Here is a 23774-nt window from a genome sequence, read left to right as displayed (position 1 = left end):
CCACCAGGAAGGGAGATGCTTCAGTTGCTGCTAGCAGCCTGTCTATGCCAGTGTTATCACCATGGCTACCAATGGGGGAGTTTTAGAAATAGGGGGAGGGGATTTTGAGAAAAAGTGTCTAGTGCATCTGGGGCCCTCAGGGCATAGCTCAATCTCCATAGCTAGCACAATCTTGGACCTCTTTGCTGAGGCTACAAATGAAGGTGCTAATGAATGTGAACTGGACAGATGACCATTTCCTTCCATCGGAGCAGCCTAGGTTCCAACGCATGGCTGTAGAATGTCTACAAAAACCAAACGGTTAGTGTGGAGCAATGTTGCAAATGAGGGACTGTAAAATAGATGCAACTGTAGTGGAGAGAAGACCATGGAGACTGCCCCGCACGTGGCAGTAATACTCTGCTTTAACAAGGATCTAATATAAAAATGTCTTTGTCCCCAGTGCTCTTGGAAACCATAGTTAGATCCCTGTTATCAACACTGTGTTTAAATATAGTTGCAATGAACTTTGATTCTACTCCTACTGTGGACTAGGCCTATGAGAGATTAGAGATTCTCCTCTCTGACCCCACATGGAAGGTCTTTTGAGCTCCCTTGTTTATACCTACAGGAACCATGACAGAAATTATTCCTAAAACTCTTTAAAACCACTTTGGCCTAACGCTGTTCACTTCTGCTTCTGCCATCTCTGGTAAAGGAGGGAATGTGGCTGAGTGCAGCTATTGCTATTCCTCGGGCCATATTCAACATAAGAACGGACATACTGGGTCAGCCCAATAGCCAGGTATCTTGTCTTCCGACAGTGGACAATGCCAGGTGCTTTAGAGGGAATGAACAGAACAGGGCAATTATCGAATGGTCCACCCCCTATTGTCTACTTCCAGATTCTGGCAGTCAGAGTTCAGGACACCCGAAGCATGGGGATGCATCCCTGACCATCTTGGATAATAGCCATGGATGGACCTTTGCTCCATTAACTTATCTAAGTCTTTTTAAAACCCTGTTACAGTTTTGGCCTTCACAACATCCCCTGGCAATGAGTTCCACAGGTTGACTGTGCGTTGTGTGAAGGAGTGAGAAACCTGATAATGTCTGACACAACCATGAGGAAACCAAATTAGAAACTGCTTCTGCCAAAACAGGACCCACTCCCTGCAAGTTTAGACTAGAGCCTGTTTGCCAGATTCTCCAGCACAGGATATGGGTAACTCATGTGGAGGCTAGTGGAGTTACTTGTATCTTGCAAGTTGAGGTTTAGGCCTTTGTGCGTTTGCTCTTTCTGTCAACATGCCCCAAACACCTAGGGACATAGGCGCCGACTCTGTGGTGCTCCGGGGCTAGAGCACCCCCAGGGAAAAATTAGTGGGTGCTCTGGACCTACCGGCAGCCAAACTCCCCTCCCCACCTGAGCGCACCGCATCCCCGCTCCTCCACCTACCTCGGAGCTTTTCCCGCCTGGCCACCACCAAACAGCTGTTTGGTGTCATTAGCAAGCTCCGGGGGTGGGGGGAGGAGCGGGAACATGAGCGCACAGGGGAGGAGGCGGGGAAGAGTGGGGGGGCAGGGATTTGGGGAAGGAGTTGGAATGGGGCAGGGAGGGGGTGGAGTTGGGGCAGGAACTATGGAGAAGGGGTTGGAATGGGGGTGGGGAAGGGATGGGAAGAGGCGGGGCAGGGGCAGGGCCTCATGGAGGGGGTGGATTGGGGGCGGGGCCAGAGCAGAAGGGGGTCAAACACCCAGGGAAAAGAGGGGAAAGTCGGCGCCTATGCCTAGGGATGTCAGCGTGGGGCCTGTGCATGTAAGGGGGAGAGCAAAATAGCTTTAACAAGATCCACTACACAGAATGGGCAGAGAATATCTCCCTATTACTAAACCTGCCATAGCTTTAAGAGACACTGTGACAGTCTGTATCCCTACGTTCACTCCTTTTTACAAAACTATAATAGATTTTGTATAAAGTGTGCCTTGTGAGGTACCATTTGAAAACTCATAATTTGCTGATCATTATTGTCCTGGTAAAATCTTTGTGGCAACATTGTATGTAAAGTTATAATATTCTACTCTATAACATTACTGAGACATGTTCCAAATTTAAAAAAGCAGGCACAAACCAGTTCCTCAAAGACAAAAGGCAAACTGACACCTCAGCCAGGTGTCAACAAAATCAACTATCATCTGGTTAAGTGGCCATTCTTTGGCAGGAAAAAGGGTATGAGTGAGAAATCTACATTTTTGGCAAAGAAACAGCTGGAGGTTCCTATCCCCACAGATCTTCTGTCTCCTGAACCTCAGCTGGAAATGATTTTCCAAGAAGAAGAGCACTATAAGAAAGGGGAACAGATGCCCCCAAACACTCTCCCTTTCCCTCTGCCCATGGCATCAACAACACCTGAGGGACAAGGAAATTAACACTGAATTGGGGGAGGGGTCCTGAGCTGAAAGGATTCCAGCCAGTAAGACTGCTATAGCATGTTGTGTCAGAAACCTTTGCTTTGAATTCATTTAGCTTGTTAAATTAGATATTCTTTGCATTTTACCTTTTATTTTCTTTGTAACCAATTCTGACTCTTATGCGTCATTACTTGTAATCACTTAAAATCTATCTTTCGGTAGTTAATAAACTTGTTTTATTGTTTTATCTAAACCAATGTGTTTGGATTGAAATGTTTGGGAAACTTCATTTGGGATAACAGGATTTGTGCATATCATTTTCTATTAATGAAATGACGGACTTTATATGAGCTTGCATTGTCCAGGAAGGTGCTGGACAGCACAAGACACACACTTCTGGGGGAAAGTCTGGGACTGGGCATTGGCTGGAGTTGCCCTGTAGTGTAATTCATGGCTGGCTGGCTAATGGTTATAGCACTCATACAAAAACGCTGGGAGTGATTTACATGCTGGAGGCTGTGCGTGAGCAACAGAGGGTACATTAAAATTTACTGGGGCCCTGGCACAAAGAACATTTGGGCCTCACACACCCCAGGGGCCCAGGGGGTGCCAGAATTGGAGAGGGGTAAGGGGGGCCATGCCCACCCACTTTTTAACATGGGCATAATAGCCTCAGGCAAGCGCAGCACAGAAGTGGCAGGGGAGCCCCTGCTTCTCATCTTCCCCCGAGGCCATGGCCCCGGCCAGGCCAGAAGCTGGAGCCGGGCTGTGGTAAGAGCCACCTAGGGAGCCTGGGCCTCAGTGGGGGAGCCTCGGCCCCTACAGCTGCCCTGGGTGGTGCACCCCAGGGGGCGGGGATATGGGCCAGGGGATATGGGCCAGGATGCTTTTGGGCATCCTGGCCCCCTGCCTAGGTGTAGAGTCCGGGGCTCCCCACAGTGGCTTGGGCTCCCTGGGTGGCTCTTACTACAGCCTGGCTCTGGCTCCTGGCCTGGCTGGGGACAGGGCCCCAGGGGAAGAGGAGTAGTAGGGCAGGACCACAGTTCCAGTGCTGATGGCCCCCCTCACTTCTACACAGGTTCTGGTACTCCTGTGGGGGCCCCCAAATTGGCCAGGGGCACTGGGCACGAGGCCTATGGGCCTGTGAGTTAATACGTCACTGGTGTGCAGACTAGGAATGGTTGCTTTCACAGTGAAGCAGTGTAAAAGGCATCGCAGGTTGGAAAATTGAGGGGACGCAGCTGTCCATCAGTCCAGATTGTACCCAGGGTAATGTCACAGCCACCTCTGACGTACAGCTGCTAAGGACAATCCAATTGATTCCTGTTTCCATTAGCAAAGCCTCCCCTCTTGTAACTCATGTTTCCCTTTAAGTGGTCCAGGAGTGACCTAGCTCTGCGCCGTCACTCTTTGCCTCTGTGGTGGGTTTTAGCTTGGTATGCTCACAGCCTAGATATCAAAGGACAGGAACATTACTGGTTTCCACTGCAGAAAGGTGACTTTTTTTCAGCCTAAAATAAGACATGCTTGCAAAGTGTCAGCAAGAGGCAACCACAGCTCAGTTTGTGGCAGGAAAAAGCCTTAACAGGGGTCTAGCAAGGGAAGAGGAGTTTTTCTGCACCTTTAAAAAAAAGTACTGATTGCGTCTCAAAATTTCCGTCTCTGCTCACACCCACCATGACGCCCCTTTCATTGGGTGTAGGAAGTGAGCTGACCATTGCAAGATATATAAAAGCTCAGTGAAAGGGGCTCCAATTATCATTTTCTCCTCTGGTATTCCAAGGAAGCCATCAACAATGAAACTCCACGCAACAGACATCCTGGTCATTTTCTGGCTCGGCCCTCTTTGCTGTGAGCACCGTGAGAGGTAAGTGTTTAACTCTTCAGGAACTTGGTAATAGCCATACTATATCAACCCCGTGGTCCATCCAATCCAGTGCCCTGTCTCAGGCAGTGACCAGTACCCGATATGTAGGAGGAAGGAGTGAGAAAACTGATAGTGAACAGTTATGGAATAACTTGCCCATAGGAGAAGTTTCTTCCTAACCCCTATCAACTGGTGGTTGGTTTATGCCCAAGAGGATTTATATCCCTGGGAAACCTTTGAGCTTAACTAAAGCATCGATGGATGCTCTTATTATCCATAATAAATGTCTAAACCTTTTTTGATCTTACTGATACATTGTGGTAATGAGTTTCACAGGTTGATTATGCATTTTATAAAAAGCATGTCTTTCAGGCAGTTTCAAGGATGTTGCCTTTTAATTTTGTTGGTCGTGCCCTTCTTTTAATGTTATGAAAACGGAGAGCTCCCAATTCATTTTCTACAGTCTGTTCATTATTGTATATACCTTTGTCTTATTATAGCTGGTTCAAAAAAGAACTGGATAAGTTCATGGAGGATGGGTAGAGCCCTGCAAATCTGTGGATATTCGTATCTGCGGGTGCGGATATCTGTGGATCATTTTTGCGGATCGGATACAGATACAAATTTTGTATCCGCACAGGGCTCTACGGATAGGTCCATCAATGGCTATTAGCCAACATTGTCAGGGACGCAATCCCATGCTTGGGGCAACCCAAAACTTCTGACTACCAAAAGCTGGGAGTGGAAGATGGGGGTGGATCACTCTATAATTGTGCTATTCTGTACTCTCTTCCTGAAGCTCTGGTATGGCCTCTGTCAGAGACTGGATACTGGGCAAGATGGACCATGGTCTGACCCAGGATGGCAACTCTTATATTTATCATGTCACTCCTTATTTGTCTCCTCTCTGATCTATATAGTCCTGGTCTTTTTAGTCTCTCCCTGTATGGAAATCTTCCCAAGACTCTAGTAATTTTCATTGACTTTCTGTGAAATCCTTGTGTATTTGTGCTAAATCCTTTTTGAGGTGGGGTGGCTAGAAGTGAAGACAGCATTCAAGACTACATCACACCATTCACTGATACAATGAAATCATGATATTTTTAGTCTTATTTGCTATTTCTTTCTTAATAAGGTTTACATACTTGTTTTGTTTTTATGAGCACAGCTTCACATTGGTCTTTTAAATTAACTGTCCACAGTGACACTTAGATCTTTTTCCTATTAATCATGACAATTAATACACCATGACACTTGTAATAGACCACACTTGTTGCAAAAGCTCATCCGCACATACACAAGCACATATACAAATACACATAAACAGATGCATGCAACAAGAACAAAAAAACCACATGCACAACCACAGTCATACCCAGTTCAGGCAGAACCACAAGAATACACAATGATGAATATAAAAAAAGTATCTTCACAAAATTCCACAAACCCAAAACACAGACCCTCCCACACAAACACAAAATAATCAGCACTAGACATCCAGAGGGCTCATCCCTGTAGTGTGTGTTTGTTGTTGCTGTTCCAACCCTGTGTCCCTGGCAGGATAATTTGCCATAAAATGTAGTTGAAACTTTCTGTAGAAGGACCATGCATATCAGGCAATATATGGGGAGATAGGGCAGAGATCAAAAGTCTCAGGTGGTAGCCCCGTTAGAAGTGATTCTGTGGATGTGACCCAATTGGGCAGAAGATATGGAACTTTCCAAAGGCAGATGAATAGGAAGGGGGAGGAAAGAGGCAAACTGAAGTATTTGATTTTTTTTTTCACGGTAGTTAATTGTCCTCCAAGTGGGTTTGATTTAAAAAAAAATTTTGGTTAAAGGGAACAGAGGGAGACAAAGATTTTGCTGGGAAGGAGAGTAAGAGCCCCAGGGAATGGAGGGGAAGGCAGCAGCAGCAAAGTGGGGAGAGAAATGAAGTGAAGAGGAAAACAGAAGGCAGCAGGAGGCAGAAGAAAAGAATGGAGTCACATAAGTATGTGGGAGGCGGAGAGGAAAGCGGAGAGGGATGTGAGCAGCATAAGAGGGATCAGAAAGGGCAGTGATAAGAAATGGGCAGAGAGGGGAGTTATAGGCACACATCTTTGCACCATAAAAGCGGATATCTACTCAGACCTCTTCCAAACTGCTAAGAGAAGCTCTGCTTGTATAGGGAATATTCTTTAGAGCCAGGTGTGAGAGGGTGGAAATAATCCCACATGGGCAGGCAGTAAATCTACTGGCCACATTTGAGGATTGTAATTCAGAGTCCCCAAATTCTAATCCCACTCTGCTTCTTACGCCTACTTTTTCAAAAGTGGCCACTTTTGCTGGTTGCCTGGGTTTTTGGGTGCTTCCATGACTTTCTGGGTACTCCACACCTCTGAAAATCAGGCCCAGGATGTCTCAAGTTGGATACCCTAAATCAGAGTGCCCCAGTTTCTTCACCTCTAAAACAGGGATAATATTGATCTTTCTTTGTAATGTATGTTGAGATTCTCCCAGGAAAGGTGCTACACAAGCACCAACTCTTAGTATTATTACATGGACACACCTGGTTGAAGCATGTGATACCCTTCTATTTCCGAGTGACGCTGTTTGACAGGCACACACTTGCTCACATTCCCACTTTTAATTAACGTATCGCATATTCATCCAGAACCTTACATCCCAAAAGATCCCCAATGCTTTAGATACTTTATGTACACAGAACGCTTCAACTGAAATGAAGCTGTCTCTGGGAACCCAGCAGCTCTTTGATAGCGAAGCACTGCTACATGACAGTTTAGGACAGAAAGTGAAGAGCAATGGACCCAACTGAAAGTGCAGAGGCAATTTAGGAAGGCAGAATGTAATTACTATCCACACTGGAATTTGGCCAAGACATTTACTCTTACAATTGCCTTGGCTTTTTAATGATCTCAGATGATCAGGAGTTTGGTTGTATAGCTCCTATGAAAGAAGCATACTTAGGAAATGGATCCCAGTACATACATCTATAGATATTTCAATTGTAATTTAACACGCAATAATTTCCACTTAGTGTAAAGAATGACTGTTCATTTAGCATTAGCTTACCATCTATTTTTTTCCCCTGTAGGAAGTGTTGCAAGTCAAATCGCGCCCAAAAGCGCCTGTGTAGACCTGTCCACGCAGGAGCTGGACATCAGACGACTTGTTAAATATGAGACACAGCACATACCAGTAAAAGCTGTGATGTAAGTATCTCGACCACTCTTCAAACTAATCTAGAGACACATGCTGCTGCTATCAGGAGAGAAAGGGCAGGGGTAGAACTGAATCACAGCAAGCATGAGGGTCGTCAATCTGACCAAAACATACTACTGAAGAGCATTCTTTCATTTCTAGCAGGTAGTAACTGTTAGTGGATGAACCTCAAAAGGTCTGGAGGATTTGTGCTGTTCAGAGGAGCATCCACAATTTTGATTGAACAGACAAACCTTTTTGATCAAGAAATTAGGAGGAAATCTCACAAAGAACAAGAGCTGTTTCGAGTGGCATGCTGGGGAATAGCAAACGGTGCTGTCAATTGGCAATGAGGTGCATTGCGCTGAGCTGTGTGAAGGAAATGTACAGAACAGCGAAGTGTGATTATCCCTCCTTCTAGAGGATGTGACCGGTCCTTCAATCTCATGAGCATCTATTTAATTTTGGTTCTTGTGGGATAAATAAAGGGCCAACTCAATATGCCAGGTGCTTAGCTCTTTTGAAATTTCTGGCTATACAGTATATGCCTCTGTACGTTTATGAATACACGATATATATAAACACACACACACATGCCATGTATGTAGAGTTGATGTCCATACCATACAGCAGAACCAGCTCATTGCTGGCTTTGTGACTCTTTAGTGATGCAACTATCCCAAATGCCTGCAGACAAAACCGTTGTACCACACCACATAGGCCATAGAATAGAAATATGCACACAAGACCTTGGTTTGGAGACAAGAATTTTAATGGCAGCCTGGCTTTCCTTTTCTTCCCCTGCAGGTTCATCACCAAACGAGGCATCAAGATCTGCGTGCAGCCTGATCTCAAATGGGTGCAGGATGCCATAAAATTCCTGGATAAAGGACCTGTCCGCAGAAGACCCAACAACAAGCCCGTGTCCAAACCCAAGCCCAAGCCCAAGCCCAAGCCCAAAGGCAATTAACTAAATGGATGCACCAGCCCAATCCTCAGCAACTGCTTGTACTTCTTCTAGTTGTTAATTGGAAATAAAATCTCTGAACTAACATGGGCACATCAGAATCCATTCATCATTAGGGCAGAGCTGACTGAGAATCATTCCATTTATAGCTGGACTTTTCCGCACTGTTTTCAGGTTTATTTTCTGAAATGTTCATTAATAATTATTTATTACCGTGTGTAGGCACCCCCCCTTCCCCCCTCCACCTGGATGAACTTTTATAGTTACAAAGGACAAGGATGTGGGTGAAACTACTTCATAGAGGGTTTGATACAGGTGAAGGAGGTTGGTGTCAGACACTGGGGCTGGACTTTAAAAAGAGTCTGGATAATTTTATGGTAATTAATAACTATATAAGCTATAAGTAAACAACCTGTATGCTCCAGGGCATCATCTGATAACTGCAAGATTCAGGAGGGAATTAGCTAGATGTATTGGGTCTAATTCTCCTCCCACTTTGCAACAATGCAAATTCATTGGGACAGGTCCTCTCCCAGTATAAGTGATGATCAGTCTAGAGTGTAACTTGATGCAGATTTACACCCGTGGAGGATCTAGCTCACTGACTTCTGTGAAGTTACTCCTTATTTACACTGGTATGAGATGGATCTGAATCAGTTGCTTTATTTTTTCCTTTGCATTCCTCTGAAGCATCATGTGTAAGCCATGGCTGGAGGTAGGAGACCGCGCTTGATGCCAATCCTATGTACCAATCTCTTATTCTCCAGGTAGTGGAGAGCCATGTCCAAGGGGCTTTACATTTTAGAAATGAATGGATTCTAATAACTGTGGTGTCTCTGTTTTTCTGTAAATTAATAAAATTCTTGCAAATCTATGGTCAAATGGTATGTGTGTCTGCTTGTATGTGACCCGCATGAAGATCACACAGTGGGGGTATGGAGGTTATAGCACAAATCCATGATTTTATTGTCAGCCTAGGAGAAATAACTTTTCCAGAAACATCTGCTGCCACCTTCAATAGCTAACAGTAGATAGATGGAATTTGCATCCAAGCTTTCATTTACTGTGTATCCCTATATTGTATAGATGAGTTCACATCACTCCAGCTCTTCAATTCGCTCTTCTAGTTAACACTGCAGGAAGTATTCCTCCCCAGCCTCTCATTCTGTGTCACTGTTCTCAAACTCGGGGAAGGAATGTGTTCAGGGAGGTGGGGAAAAAAGTATTGTGGACATTTTACCCACAGCAATACGCCACCCTTACTTCTGTCGCTGCTCTCTTACCATCCAGTTCTGAAGGCAGAGTCGAGAGTGGGTGGCTGCTGGCTGGGTGCCCAGCTCTGAAGGCAGCGCCACTGCCAGCAGCAGCAGAGAAGTAAGGGTGGGAATACCATACCATGCCACCCTTATTTCTCCACTGATGCTGGTAGCAGCACTGCCTTCAGAACTGGTTTGATAGTCTGTACTCCCATATTCACACTTTTTACAAGACTATGATATGTTTTCTACAAAGTATGCCTTGTGAGGTATCATTTGAAAAAACTCATAATCTGCGGAACATTATTGCCATGTTGAAATATGTGTGGCAATATTGTATGTAAAGATATAAGCTTCTGTTGCATGGTACTACTGAGACATGTTACAATTCTGAGGAACACCCACACACCAGATCCTCACAGATGGAAAGGCTATCGAACACCCTAGCCAGGTTTCAATGAGATCAAGTGGACCAGCACCTGGTTAAGTGGCCATTCTTTGGAAGGAAGAAGGGTGTGAGTGAGAAATATACATCTTGGCAAAGGAACAGCTGGAGGTTCCCATCCCAACAAACTTGCTGTTGCCTGAACCCCAGCTCGAGATCACTCTCAAAGAGGAAAGAAAGGTATAAGAATAGATAACGAACACCCCAAGTTACTCCTCCCTTTCTCTTTGCTCACGGCATCAACAACACCTGAAGCAACACTGAACTGAGGGAGGGATCCTGGCTACAAGCAAGACTGCAAAAGCATGTGGTGAAAGAGATATTTCGTTTTGAATCCACTTAGCTTGTTAACTGTTAGTTGCATTTTACCTTTTATTTTCTTTGTAACCAATTCTGACTTTTATGCCTCATTACTTGTAATCACTTAAAATCTATCTCTCTGTAATTAATAAAACATGTTTTATTATTTTATTTAAACCAGTCTGTTTGGATTGCAGTGTTTGGGAAACTACATTTGAGATAACGGGATTTATGCATATCATTTTCTATTAATGAAATGACGGACTTTTTATGAGCTTGTATTGTCCAGGTGGGTGCTGGGCAGTACAAGACACACATTTCTGAGGGGGAAGTCTGGGACTGGGAATTTGCTGGTGTCGCTCTGCAGTGTAATTCAAGAGTGGCTGGCTATAGCACTCATACAGTATAGCTGGGAGTGATTTACATGCTGGAGTCAATGCATGAGCAGGCCAGGAGGGGTTGCTCTCAGAGTGAAGCAGTGTAAACGGCACCCCAGGTTGGAGAGTTGAGGAGACATAGCTGTCCTACAGTCCAGCTTGTACCCTAAGTTATGTGACAGCTGGGCGGCCAGAAAGTGGCGGCTGCTGGCTGCCCAGCTCCGCCAGCAGCAGTGGAGAAGCAAGGGTGGCATATTGTGCAATCAAATAAGTTTGAGAACCACTGGCCCAGAAGAGAAAAGAGAACTGCAATAGCTCTTAACTGTCCCAGACAGCAGGCCTGAAAGGGAGGCCACTAACCAGAGATGGAGGAGAGGGCTGAACATCTTTATGCAATACTGCCCTTAGAGCCAACTTTGTCTATTTTGCTTCCACTATACAAAGCTGTGTCTGCCTTCTCATCTAAAGCTGCCATTTTGAGCATACTAGAAAAATTGCTGCTGCAACAAGCTGTGGTAATAAAAACATTGTAGGCCGAGTGAACTGCTGAGAGAGGAAGATTCAGGCTGCCGGGCCGACAGCAGCACAGAGCATTTATGCTCCAGGAGTGCCCTGCATTTAGCATCCGATATGCAGCATCAGCTCTCACGGCTCATGTGCATCCCAGGGCAGAATTTGCTATCAACATGCTTCTTATCGGTCAGATACCTTTACTCTCATTGAATAGTACATTGTACAGCACTACAATTAGCCTCATTGAAGTCAATGTAAAAATTTGTAATTGAGGGTGCCACAGTTTGGTGCTACACTAATTAGTTTGTGCTATGTATTGTGACAGACCCAGACCAGTGGGGTACAAGAGTCTGGTAGAGGGCAAATATACTGGTCACTGGATGAGTAGTTTTCTGTTCCCTGAGTGACCAGAGCAGGGGCTGCACTAGAGTAATTAGGAACCTGCTAGAACCAGTTAAGGCAGGCAGGCTAATTAGAACACCTGGAGCCAATTAAGAAGCTGCTAGAATCAATTAAGGCAGGCTAATCAGGGCACCTGGGTTTTAAAAGGAGCTCACTTCAGTTTGTGGTGTGAGTGTGAGGAGCTGGGAGCAAGAGGCGCAAGGAGCTGAGAGGGTGAGGGTGTGCTGCTGGAGGACTGAGGAGCACAAGCATTATCAGACACCAGGAGGAAGGTCCTGAGGTGAGAATAAGGAAGGTGTTTGGAGGTGGCCATGGGGATGTAGCCCAGGGAGCTGCAGCTGTCATGCAGCTGTTACAGGAGGCACTATAGACAGCTGCAGTCCACAGGGCCCTGGGCTGGAACCCGGAGTAGAGGGTGGGCCCAGGTTCCCCCCAAACCTCCCAATTGACCTGGACTGTGGGCTCTTCCAGAGGGGAAGGTCGCTGGGCTGTTCCCCAACCCACATGGTGAATCTCTGAGGCAAGAAAATCCGCCAATAAGCGCAGGACCCACCAAGATAGAGGAAGAACTTTGTCATAGTATATATGATTATTTTACATATGTACCCACTATTAATAGTTAATACACTTAATTATTAACACTGATTAATTATTAGTGATTAGTATCTAATTAATAATTAGACAATCAATATATACTGTTTATCATTCACTATAACAGCGATAGTGAGAATCAAGTACTATGTGAGGTTCCTAGTCCACGTCAGCTCTTCACAGCATGTCTATAATCCTCCAAGATTGGCCTGCTTGACCTTCACCATTGTTTAATGAAGCACTGCTTACACCAGTCCTTATGCTGCCTCTAGCTCTTTCCACATAGGCAGTTGCAAATGATTTCCACCTCTGTTGCCATGCGCACCCTAGTGGTTCATAATGAATAACTACTTTGCCCTGTTTTGGCACTTCCGAGGCTCTCAAAGAGCTTTATAAAGATAAGAATGATCATTGTCATTTTATAAAAGGGACCTTGCAACACATGGTGATTAAGAGCTGGCTTGGAGCATTACACTGCCCCACAAGCAGACCAGGGAGGGAATAGCAACTCTGAAAGAGACATTTTGCTCCTGGTTCCCCCTTGCTCTTGTGGGGAGATAGCTTGCTTCTGCTCTGTGACAGCAGCAGATGAATTCCCCCTCCAGGCCAGCTCAGCACTGCTCTGCCAGCTGATGTATTGGAGGGGGACAGTGGCAGACCTCTGCCCATTCCCTGCCTATGCATTCTCTATATCCCATGAGTAGGATGGAGAGTAGTCCCCCCTCCCCCGCATGCTGTGACCTGTCATGCAGGTAGCCTGTGCAGGACTTTGCACCCCTTACTCTCCTGTGTTCTGGTGTAAGGGCAGGTCATGATCCAGCCCTAAATACTCACCATGGTTACATAACAAGTCAGCAGTAACTCCTGGCTCTAGGCCCTAGCTATTAACTCTAAAAACACTAACTGCCACCAACACTAGTAGCAGAGAACACCTCTGGATGTGTAGCAATCCGCTTAACAACAGTCAGACCCCACACATGTAAAGGTCATTCTTCTCCTGCAGGGGTAAATACTGGCAACACGCAGAGATCCTTCACACGAACAACTGTGCTAGGTGAACGGAGCCCTGGAAACAGATGGGTGCCATGGGGCAGCTCCTCAGCCAGTGCAAATTGTCAGAGCTCCACTGCCTCCAACATTTTCACGATCTCGCTGCACAGAGCGTAATTCGTCTAACTGTAGCAGTCTGTTTCTTTTTCTAACAATTTCTTTAGGAATTTAGCAACTGTGGCATTGAAAATTTACGCACAAACCAGTAATAGTAACCAACGTGCCTTGAAAACAATATTAAACCATTCAGTATCCGAGGCCTCCTATAACCACTGATGCTCTGTTGCTTGGGATGCTGATTAACCATGTTTATTATGGTAGTGCCTAAGGACCAATCAAGAATGGAGCTCACTATATGCACACAGGAGAGTAGAAAGTCTCTGCCCCAAGGAGTTTGTAATCTAACTAGACTAGACAGATGGTGGGAGGGAGGGCCGGGGTGGAGGGGAGCAGAGAAGGCTGAGCACACATGTTGATGGCTGTTTTATTTGGCTGATGAGCATTTTATCTGAGTTTTGCTTTATGCTATTTCAGGATGTTTTCGTTGTTTTGTGTCATTATAATTTAACTGTTTGCTAGGTGCCTTATGTGGAGAAGGGTGATAGATAAAGGTATGATGCATGACTGAATAGCTTAATATGACTTGAAATTACATAGCAATAAAGAAAAAGCTTCACTCCTCTCTCCCTCACCCCCTCACCACCCCCAGTACCAATGCAGATTGTAGACTTTGGAGAGAGAAGAATCTTATTTCATATCAAGACTGAAAAATACAAGTTTTCAGGCTCAGTATAAGGGTAACTGGGTGAAATTTAAGGGATTCTGCAATACAGGAGGTCAGACTAGGTGATCGAATGGTCCCTTCTGGCCTTAAACTCTGTGACTATGAAAAGCAACTTCCACATGATCTTTAGCCTAGTTACTCATTTAAACATTCACCGGTGACCAGCGTATGCTTTGGATTGTAGCAATCCAGTTCCAGCCGACTTCAGACCAGAGGGATCGACCTTGCCTGAGCAGCTTAATGATGGAGAGAAAGAGAATCGAGTTCAAACAAGCAAAAGTCAAGTTCTGGGCCTTGATGATACAGCAGTTGTGCCTCGGAGGCTCTTCACAGCATGGTTACTCTGAGGGGCCAGTTCTAACTAGAGCTTTTCAGGACCGGAAAGTGGTGAACCGGAACACAGGTGGTTAAATATCGACAGCGTGTACCAGCCAGAGGTAGTGTGCTAGCTTCCTGGTACGGAGAGAGAAATTATTTTCAAAACCGGTCGAGTAGAAAATTAAATCTACAGAACAAAGCATGTGTAGAAACCGCTTTCCAGCACGGCAGCAGCTGAGTGTTAGGAGTCATTGCCTTATCAAGCTATTATTTGATACAAGTGCTCATTATGTCTGGTTTACATGTACAGTACTGAGATACCAGAAATCCCATTCTCCTCCACTCATTCCAACAGCTGGGCACAATATCCAGACTTCTTTATCTTGCTGTGGCAGCAGCATGCTACAATGTCAAGGCTTACAAAGGGGTAGCTTACCCCTGCTTCAAACTGGAATAAACTGCAGAGGTACTTTCCCCATCTATACTAGGGGTTTGCAGCTACACCAGTGGCCAGCCACCAAAGGCTAAAATCCCCAGTGTAGACAAGGCCTAATAAACAAATGGCACAGCTACAGAACAAAGTCAGGATCAGTAAGTATGGGGGAAGCCATTGTCAATCCCATCCGAGTGATTTTCACTTACATTCCCATAATGCAAGCATGGGTTTTATCCAGTCATTCGACTCATGCAGAGCTATCAATGGATACACTGAGTTCACCCTGTGATCAACGGTGTCACAGACATTTTCCCTAATGAACCAACCAGTCTAGCCTCTCTCTACATACTTCTAAGGCACTTAGCAGAATGGCATCTAATCTGCTCCAGGGACATTGTTCTGCTCCTTCTTCATGAGTGAATATTAACTGCTCTCAGCAGAGAGAGTGTGTACTGAATGTCACTCAGAGTTATTCATGTCTGATGAGGTTTCTCAGCCTATCCCTTCAGTTGCTTCATTTTTGTCATCTGCATCTGTATTTGAGTTCTGGAATGCCAGGAATGAGACAGGTGCTTGAGACTGCACCTGGCATCAAAAGATTTGAAAATGCTTTACCATATGGTGGCCTGTTTTACTGCCCCATTTTACACAAGAGTAAACGGAAGCACAGAGCAGATGTGAATCAACAAAGGTCACGCAGTGAGCCAGTGGCGGAGCTGAGGAGACAACCCAGCTCACCAGACTCCTCTCACTCCCCTACCCTAACCACTAAACATGCTGCCTCCTTCCATAATCAGCTGGGAAAGTTGTTCTGATTGCTCTGAACCAGGTCACGTCTTTTATTTCCATTATTGTGCTTTTGCATATGTCTCTGCATTTCCTCGTTCTGACCTGGATGGGAAGCTGAGGTGCTAAAAATGTGCAGAGAAAGGCGATTTGACTTAGTATTTTCAGCACAGCCAGACCTAGGTGTTGGTACTGGCTCATGACAGAGCCTGAGTTCATTCACTGTCCAATCCTATTTTCCACACCTGATTTAGATAAAGTTTGGACAAGCATCTGACCTTTGGATGTCTATTTTATTAAATAATAAACACAACAACAACGCTATTTAAAGGAACCTTCTGACTTCTTTGCAGTTCACTCCTTGCTACTGTTGTTGCATACAGTCATCAAACTCTGATGTCTCTGTTGCCTGCCTGCTGCTCCTTTACCTATTGAGGGACTCAGTCTGCGTGCAGCCAAAGATCGCAGCCATTTCGGTTTCAGAGCAGATGCAGCCTGCAAAAAATGGGACACACACGGTTTCCTTTTTTATGGAGATCTTTTGTTTTTGCTTCTTATTTTTCTTAATCTAAAATCAAAGCCATTCTCGACTGGATGCACAGTGGAACATGCTCTTGAAGTTAAGGTGTTGGTCTAACACTCAGGAAGCCAGGGTTCATGTCCTAGCTCTCATACAAACTTCTTACTGTGACTGCAGTCAAGTCAGTTGCTTTCTTTATGCCTTAACTCCCCATAACTTAAATGAGGACAATGCTACTTTCTTTATCTGTCTTCTCTATTGAGACTGTGAGCTCTTAGGGGAGGAGATTGTCTTTTAACACATGTTCATGCAGTGTCCAATATTGCCAACTCCACACATTTAAAAATCATGAATGAGGCCCCAAACTCATGAGATTGGGTTAAAAAAATTGATTTGTTTTTAATGAGGAGTTTTCTCTTTGCCTTCTGGGTTTTGAGATTTCAGGGTTACATTCAGTCACAGTTTCAAGCTTTTCTCTACCAGGGCCGGCTCCAGCTTTTTTGCTGCCCCAAGTGGCAAAGAAAAAAAAACACCCGATTGAGCTGCCGCCGAAGAGGAGACGGAGCGAAGGACTCACCGCTAAATTGCCGCTGAAGACTAAAGCGGAGCTTTTGAGCTGTCGCCGAAGTGCTGCCGAAGACCCAGACGTGCCGCCCCTTTCTATTGGCCGCCCCAGGCACCTGTTTCCTTCGCTGGTGCCTGGAGCCAGCCCTGTTCTCTACTACTGTGAGGGCAAGAAACTTACATTTAAAAAAAATGAAGGCTGAACTTCTCACCTGATCAGATGCCTCCAGGAGTTGGGGCTTTAAGAAACACACCAAATATCATCACACTCATGATGAAAGCTGGCAATGCTGTGTGTCTAGGGCTAGGGGGTCGGCAAGTGCTCCTGTTATATAAAAAAAATACAGTTACTGTATCCATGGGGTTCCCTGTAGCATTGCCTGAACAAATAGATCCAAATGATATAAGAGCTGACTTGACTCTTAGCCTGCCAAACTTTCATCTTCCATTATTAATGGTGCCTAAGAAACACTCCGAGGTGGATATTTCCATGCACATCATGCCTTGGCCCCGCCCAGTAGAACAGCTGTGTTGCTTTGTGTTCATTTACATTGCAAGTAAAAGTGTGGTCTTGAGTCGAAGGTGGCAAAACCTGGCAGGGTTAGAATTCTGCCAGTAGACACAAAACTAGCCAGCAGGAGCTCAGTCTTCCCCGGGGCCTGCGCGTCTCCTATCACCTGCACTCTAGGGTTCTCCAGAGCTGGTTGATTCACTCACATACCAAGGAGAGGCTCTCCAGAGGGACATCTGCTTGAGGAGTAGCCAGCCCTAGGGAATGCTGGGAGCCCACCCCCCAAGGATAGGTACTATGAGGAGACTGGCTGCTTATATAAAAGCTTATGCAAGAGATTATTAGAGTGAGGGTTCAAAGCTGACATTCCTCCCACTTGTAGCTATCCGTTACACATTTGCCTGAGTGTTCTTTGCCTGCCCTTTTTATTCCTTAGCAAACTTAATACCTAAGCTACTGTGCACATTAGTGATGCTTCACTGGAGTGCTCTGGCTCTGCGTTTCAGCTCGACAGCTCTATTACTATAGGGAGAATGCCCTTGGTCTGTTTCTCAGCTGCTTCCTGCCTGGGGAACTACATCTTGTGACTATCTGTTACCAACCAATGATTGCAAAGTGTCCTTCTGTGGAACGCTAGAAAGGAAAGGCCGTATTATGGCACCCAGCATAACGATTGGGTAATCCTACCCTGACTATAAATAAACTTTAACAGAAATTGCTACAGTGCAAGTTGTGATGAAGGGATCTCTCCTTCAGAGTCATTCACTTAGCTGGACTTGCTCTACTAGAGTCAATTAACTAAGACATACTGCGCTACGAAGCCATTCTCCATGGAGTGCGCTACACGGGTAGCTGCAGAAGCAGAGGTGAGCTAAATGGCTCTGACAAAATGAGGTATAGTGCCTTCCCCAAATAGAGCAACATTCTCACTGCTCTGAGCTAATTCGTTCCTTGCACTTTGATTGAAATAAGTGGCTGGATTGAGTTATCTGACCACCAGGGGGCACATGGCCACTTACATAGCAAACAGAAGCACCTGAGATGTCAATCACTTGTGACTTAAGCCTGGACTACACATAAGGTGACCAGATGTCCCGATTTTATAGGGACACTCCTGATATTTGGGGCTTTGTCTTATATAGGCACCTATTACCCCCCACTCCCATCCCGATTTTTCACACTTGCTGTCTGGTTACCCTAACTACACACAATTTTTATAACGGCATAATTATTTCCATTAAGGTGTCACTTTTTACCAATATACTTATACAAGAACAACCCCTAGTGAGGATGCAGTTACACGAATATACATGGGCTTACACTGGTATAGCTAATTCCCCTTCCTGATGGAAATAAGTTATACCAGACTATGCACATTTATACTGGTATAACTGCATCTACACTGGGGCGGGGGGGGGGGGGGGGGGGAGGGAGGGGGAGTGTATAACTAATTATACTAGTATAGTTAAAATGGAACCATTTCTGTGTGTAGACAAGCCCTTACACAGCATTTTAGTTCTATTACTATCATCACCATTATTATTAACATTTATAACTTACATTCCTGTACATAGAATCATAGGACTGGAAGGGATCTCGAGAGGTCATCTAGTCCAGTCCCCCGCACTCACGGCAGGACTAATTACCTTCTAGACCATCCCTGACAGGTGTTTGTCTAACCTGCTCTTAAAAATCTTCAAAGATGGAGACTCCACAACCTCCCTGGGCAATTTATTCCAGTGCTTAACCACCCTGACAGTTAGGAAGTTTTTCCTAATGTCTAACCTAAATCTCTCTTGCTGCAATTTCACTCCATTGCTTCTTGTCCTATCCTCAGAGGTTAAGAAAAACATTTTTTCTTCCTCCTCCTTGTAACAACCTTTTACTTACTTGAAAACTGTTATCATGTCCCCTCTCAGTCTTCTCTTTTCCAGACTAAATAAACCCAGTTTTTTCAATCTTCCCTCATAGGTCATATTTTCTAGACTTTTAATCATTTTTGTTGCTCTTCTCTGGACTTTCTCCAATTTGTTCACATCCTTCCTGAACTGTGGCACCCAGAACTAGACACAATACCCCAGTTGAGGTCTAATCAGAATGGAGTAGAGTGGAAGAATTACTTCTTGTGTCTTACTTACAGCACTCCTGCTAATATATCCCAGAATTATGTTGGCTTTTTTTGCAACAGCATTACACTGTTGACTCCTATTTAGATTGTGGTCCACTATGATCCCCAGATCCCTTTCTGCAATACTCCTTCCTAGGCAGTCATGTACGTGTGCAACTGATTGTTCCTTCCTAAGTGGAGTACTTTGCATTTGTCCTTATTGAATTTCATCCTATTTACTTCAGACCATTTCTCCAGTTTGTTCAGATCATTTTGAATTATAATCCTATCCTCCAAAGCACTTGCAACCCCTCCCAGCTTGGTATCATCCGCAAACTTTATAAGTGTACTCTCTATGCCATTATCTAAATCATTGATGAAGATATTAAACAGAACCAGACCCAGAACCAGGGCCGGCTCTAGGCACCAGCAAAACAAGCTGGTGCTTGGGGCGGCACATTTTTAGGGGCGGCATGGCCGGCACCAGAATGCCGCCCCTAAAAATGTGCCCCAGCCGCCCTAGCTCACAACAGCTGATTCGCGCGCCACTACTCGCCCTCCGTCCCAGGCTTGAGAGCCTGGGAGGGAGGGGGAGAAGCGGCGCCCGCGCCGCGGCCACTTGGAGTCTCCCCCTCCCTCCGAGGCTCTCAAACCTGGGAGGGGGGGGGACTCCGAGTGGCCGCGGCGCGAGTGCCGCTTCTCCCCCCCCCTCCCTCCCTCCCTCCTAGGCTTGAGAGCCTAGGGGGAGGAGGCAGGGCTGGGGATTTGGGGAAGGGGCGGAGTTGAGGCGGGGCCAGGGTAATTAAAGAACGGGGAGGGGGGCGGCCAAAATTGTGTTTGCTTTGGGCGGCAAAAATCCTAGAGCCGGCCCTGCCCAGAACTGATCCCTGCGGGCCCCCACTCATTATGCCCTTCCAGCATGGCTGTGAACCACTGATAACTACTCTCTGGAAATGGTTTTCCAACCAGTTACATATAAAAATCCCTCTTTTCCCACAGCTATTTTTTGCCCTGCATGCTGAATTCCAACAAAAAATAAGTTCCTAGTAATAAAAAACAGACATTCCCTTGGTGGAGGACTAGGAACAAGGCTGTCCTGAAAAAAAAATCACAAATTACTTCACCCACCATTGAGATGTGGCCACCTCTGTGCTGGAATGTGGCAGCTGTTTAATAGCATATAGCAAAGCAGAACAGTTATGAAAAAAGTAAAGAAGATTATTTTAATGCCCAGTCATGATAAGGAACTTGCTTTTACAGCTCACCAGAAAATATGAACTACCAGCAGCACCACCCCCTTTAATATCTTGTGGAGGTGCTGGTTCAATGTTTTTTCTGAAGGAAGAGAGCTACTCACTAAACCACCAACACTTCTGTTTTCCATGCATTGGTTTTTCTCAGAGGTCTCCTCCACTTCCCACCACATTTGATCTTGCTTCGTTTTTGAGATCTGAGTAGATCCCAGACTAAATCTAGTGTATTGGAGTATTTTTTAGAAGGTTATCTGATTAATTCTGAATTTATTTATTACAGGTATTTGCACCTCTCAAATCTCTGTGTGGAGCTTATACAATTCTTGATGGTGCATAATGGAGTTAAATAAACTTCACAGGACTCGCCTGAAGAGTCTGTAAACGCTTCAAACCAAATTGGTTTGATTCAACGAGTGTATAAGTTCTGCAGGCAATTGCCAGGATAATTTTGAAAGCCAAAGTGTCTGTGTAAAGGAAATTAGGTAAGTTTTGAACTCCAGAAACTGAATAGCTTTTGTTCGTTTACAAAACTCTCCCAATATAGCCAGAAGAGTCTGTAAGCTCCTTAAATTAAACCAAGGAACTCAGGATCAAGAAACACAGAAGCATAACAGACATGCCGAGCACAGCTTGCAAGTTACGAGAGCCAAATGGCAGATGCCTATTTGTACTCAAGAAGTGAAGTACCTTATCACTAGAAACATTCAATTTCCACAGCCATAGCTGGTCTTTTATGAAGTCCACAGGCTTATCATAACCGTATTGGGGCAAGGATTGTCTTTTTTCTTCTGTGTTTGTATGGCACCTAGCACAATTGGGTCCTAGTGTATGACTACAGCTCCTAGGTGTTATGGTCATAGAATAAATAAACTAATAATAATAATGCAGAGTTCAGAGCACTCCATACACCAAGTCTGTAGAATGTATAGTATTTCCTTCTCACCTGTAATTAATAGAGCTGGATGAATACTTCAACAAATCTTCCATGTGTGATGGGTTCCCCCTGGGGTGCCACCTGGAACTGGGTACCACTGTACTCCCTGACTCACCAGCCTGGGATCCTGATCACACTCTACTGCTGTGACAAGCTACAGAGCTCTTGAGCTTACACTTTCACCAGCATACATACAGGTAGGGACACACTCAGCTGCAGTTACAAGCAGGCTCACCGAGTAGCCCCTGCAGGGAAAGCTACTACCAGCTCCTCAGGCGCACACACTGTCTTGCGCTGCACAGGGAACTGCACAGTGTAAGCTCCTAAAATTCACCCCCCCCAATGTGGAGAGGAATAGTCAACAGCCTTTTGCCCCTGAGTTATGATTCCCACACACTGGTTTAGATAAAGCAAAAAGAAGTTTAACAACTACAAAAGATAGATTATAAGTGATAGCAAACAGCTCAAAGCAGATTTCCTAGCAAATAAGCAAAAACCATAAACTAAACTTAATATACTAAGTAGATTGGACATGAATAGCAGTTTCTCACCCTAAGAGATGATACAAGTAGGCTGCAGATTCTTAAGGGACAGGTGCACTTGCTTACAGCTTGGAATCCCCAGGTGTTCCATTCACAGGCTAAAAATCCCTTTAGCCTGGGCTCAGCACTTCCCCCAGTTCAGTCTTTGTTCCTCAGGTGTTTCCAGGAGTCTTCTTGTGTGGGGAGTGCAGAACCCCAGATGATGTCACTCCCCACCTTATATAGCTTTTGCATATGGCAGGGACCCTTTGTTTCAAAGCTTGGTCCCCAGACCGGCTGGTGGAAAATTACTGACATCCCAAAATGGAGTCTAGAGACATGTGGTCTCATCACATGTCCTTACTCAGAGGCTGTCTGTAGCGTGCTCAGGAAGGCTCCCCAGGTGGGAGATAAGCTTCTCTTAAGCCCTATTGTTTTCCTAATGGCCCCTTCCCCACCCACTGTCTAGAATGAAAGCATCTTGTCTAGTGGGCATTCCCCAGGTGTAACTACATTTGAAATGCAGAGACATAGTCAATATTCATAACTTCAGATTAAAAAAAGATACGTTCATACAAATAGGATAATCATAGTCAGCAAATCATAACTTTTCCAATAATATCTCACATGACCTATCTTGCATAAAATACATCATAACTATGTCATAATCATATCATAATCACCTTCCTCTGCAGCGTGGGGCACAGGTCACTTGCTGGAGGATTCTCTGCACTTTGAGGTCTTTAAACCATATTTGAGGACTTCAATAGCTCAGACATAGGTTAGGGGTTTGATACAGGAGTGGGTGGGTGAGATTCTGTGGCCTGTGTTGTGCAGGGGGTCAGACTAGACGATTATAATGGTCCCTTCTCACCTTAAAGTCTATGATAATATCACTATGAAGAATACGGGGTGCAGTATCACACCATGAATATTTATTCCAGTTTTTAAATGAATTTGTTTTAACTGTGTGTATGCCTCGTTAGCATTTCTTGTCCACATATGTTTGTGGGAGAGATTTTCAAAGGCAAAATATTAGAAAATATTTGTGCTGAAAGAAATGTGAATTCATGCATGCAAGTATTAGTGTTGGAAAACAAATTTTAGGAATTGTGTTTATCCAACAGGGGGACGGAAACCTAACACCTGACTTATATGATGTGTCCAATCAAAATTACAACACAACTCAAAAATTTTGAATATTGCATGCTCACGACAAACTACTTGCAAATGATCTACAAATGAGGAATTGCTGACCAAAATGATTCAATAAATAATAATATCAAATGATGGATACATCTGAGAAAATCCGATGTTACTCCTGAATAGGGTTACCATACGTCCTCTTTTTCCCGGACATGTCCGGCTTTTCGGCAGTCAAACCCCCGTCCGGGGGGAATTGCCAAAAAGCCGAACATGTCCGGGAAAATGGCGGCTCTGTTTAAGAGCCGGGCTGCCTGAACGCTACCGGCTTCGGGCAGCCCCGTGCCTCCAGACCCTCCGCCGCCGGAGCCCGGGAGGGGAAGTGCCCGGCTGGGGGCGCAGGGTCTGGAGGCAAGGGGGCTGCCTGAAGTCGGTAGCGCTCGGGCAGCCCGGTTCTTAAACAGAGCCTCCAGCGGCTGCGGCTCTGTGTAACTGACACTATGTCAGTTACACACAGCCCCGGCGGCTGGAGGCT

General features: G+C 45.2%; 1 protein-coding gene and 2 long non-coding RNA genes across 3 annotated transcripts in view; 1 reads left to right on the top strand and 2 right to left on the bottom strand.

Annotated features, from left to right (window-relative positions):
- The window catches only part of LOC103307217 (uncharacterized), a 112894-nt gene that overhangs the window by 36788 nt on the left and 52332 nt on the right, over positions 1-23774 (bottom strand). The gene's annotated exons all lie outside the window — the stretch shown is intronic.
- Positions 4078-9310, top strand: LOC101938916 (monocyte chemotactic protein 1B). Its single transcript, XM_005294537.5, is given in 4 exon segments — positions 4078-4232; positions 4234-4258; positions 7355-7472; positions 8269-9310. Coding segments are annotated over 4 exon segments (351 nt in total). The 5' UTR covers positions 4078-4187; the 3' UTR covers positions 8432-9310.
- LOC135982125 (uncharacterized) lies at positions 13967-21830 on the bottom strand. Its single transcript, XR_010599306.1, has 3 exons — positions 21585-21830; positions 16983-17095; positions 13967-16181 (listed from the first exon to the last, which is right to left on the bottom strand). It is a non-coding gene; the product is annotated as an uncharacterized LOC135982125 (long non-coding RNA).

Source organism: Chrysemys picta, chromosome 1 (genome assembly GCF_011386835.1).
Source record: "Chrysemys picta bellii isolate R12L10 chromosome 1, ASM1138683v2, whole genome shotgun sequence".
Taxonomy (NCBI): Eukaryota; Metazoa; Chordata; order Testudines; family Emydidae; genus Chrysemys; species Chrysemys picta.
This window is presented reverse-complemented; position numbering and strand designations above follow the sequence as displayed.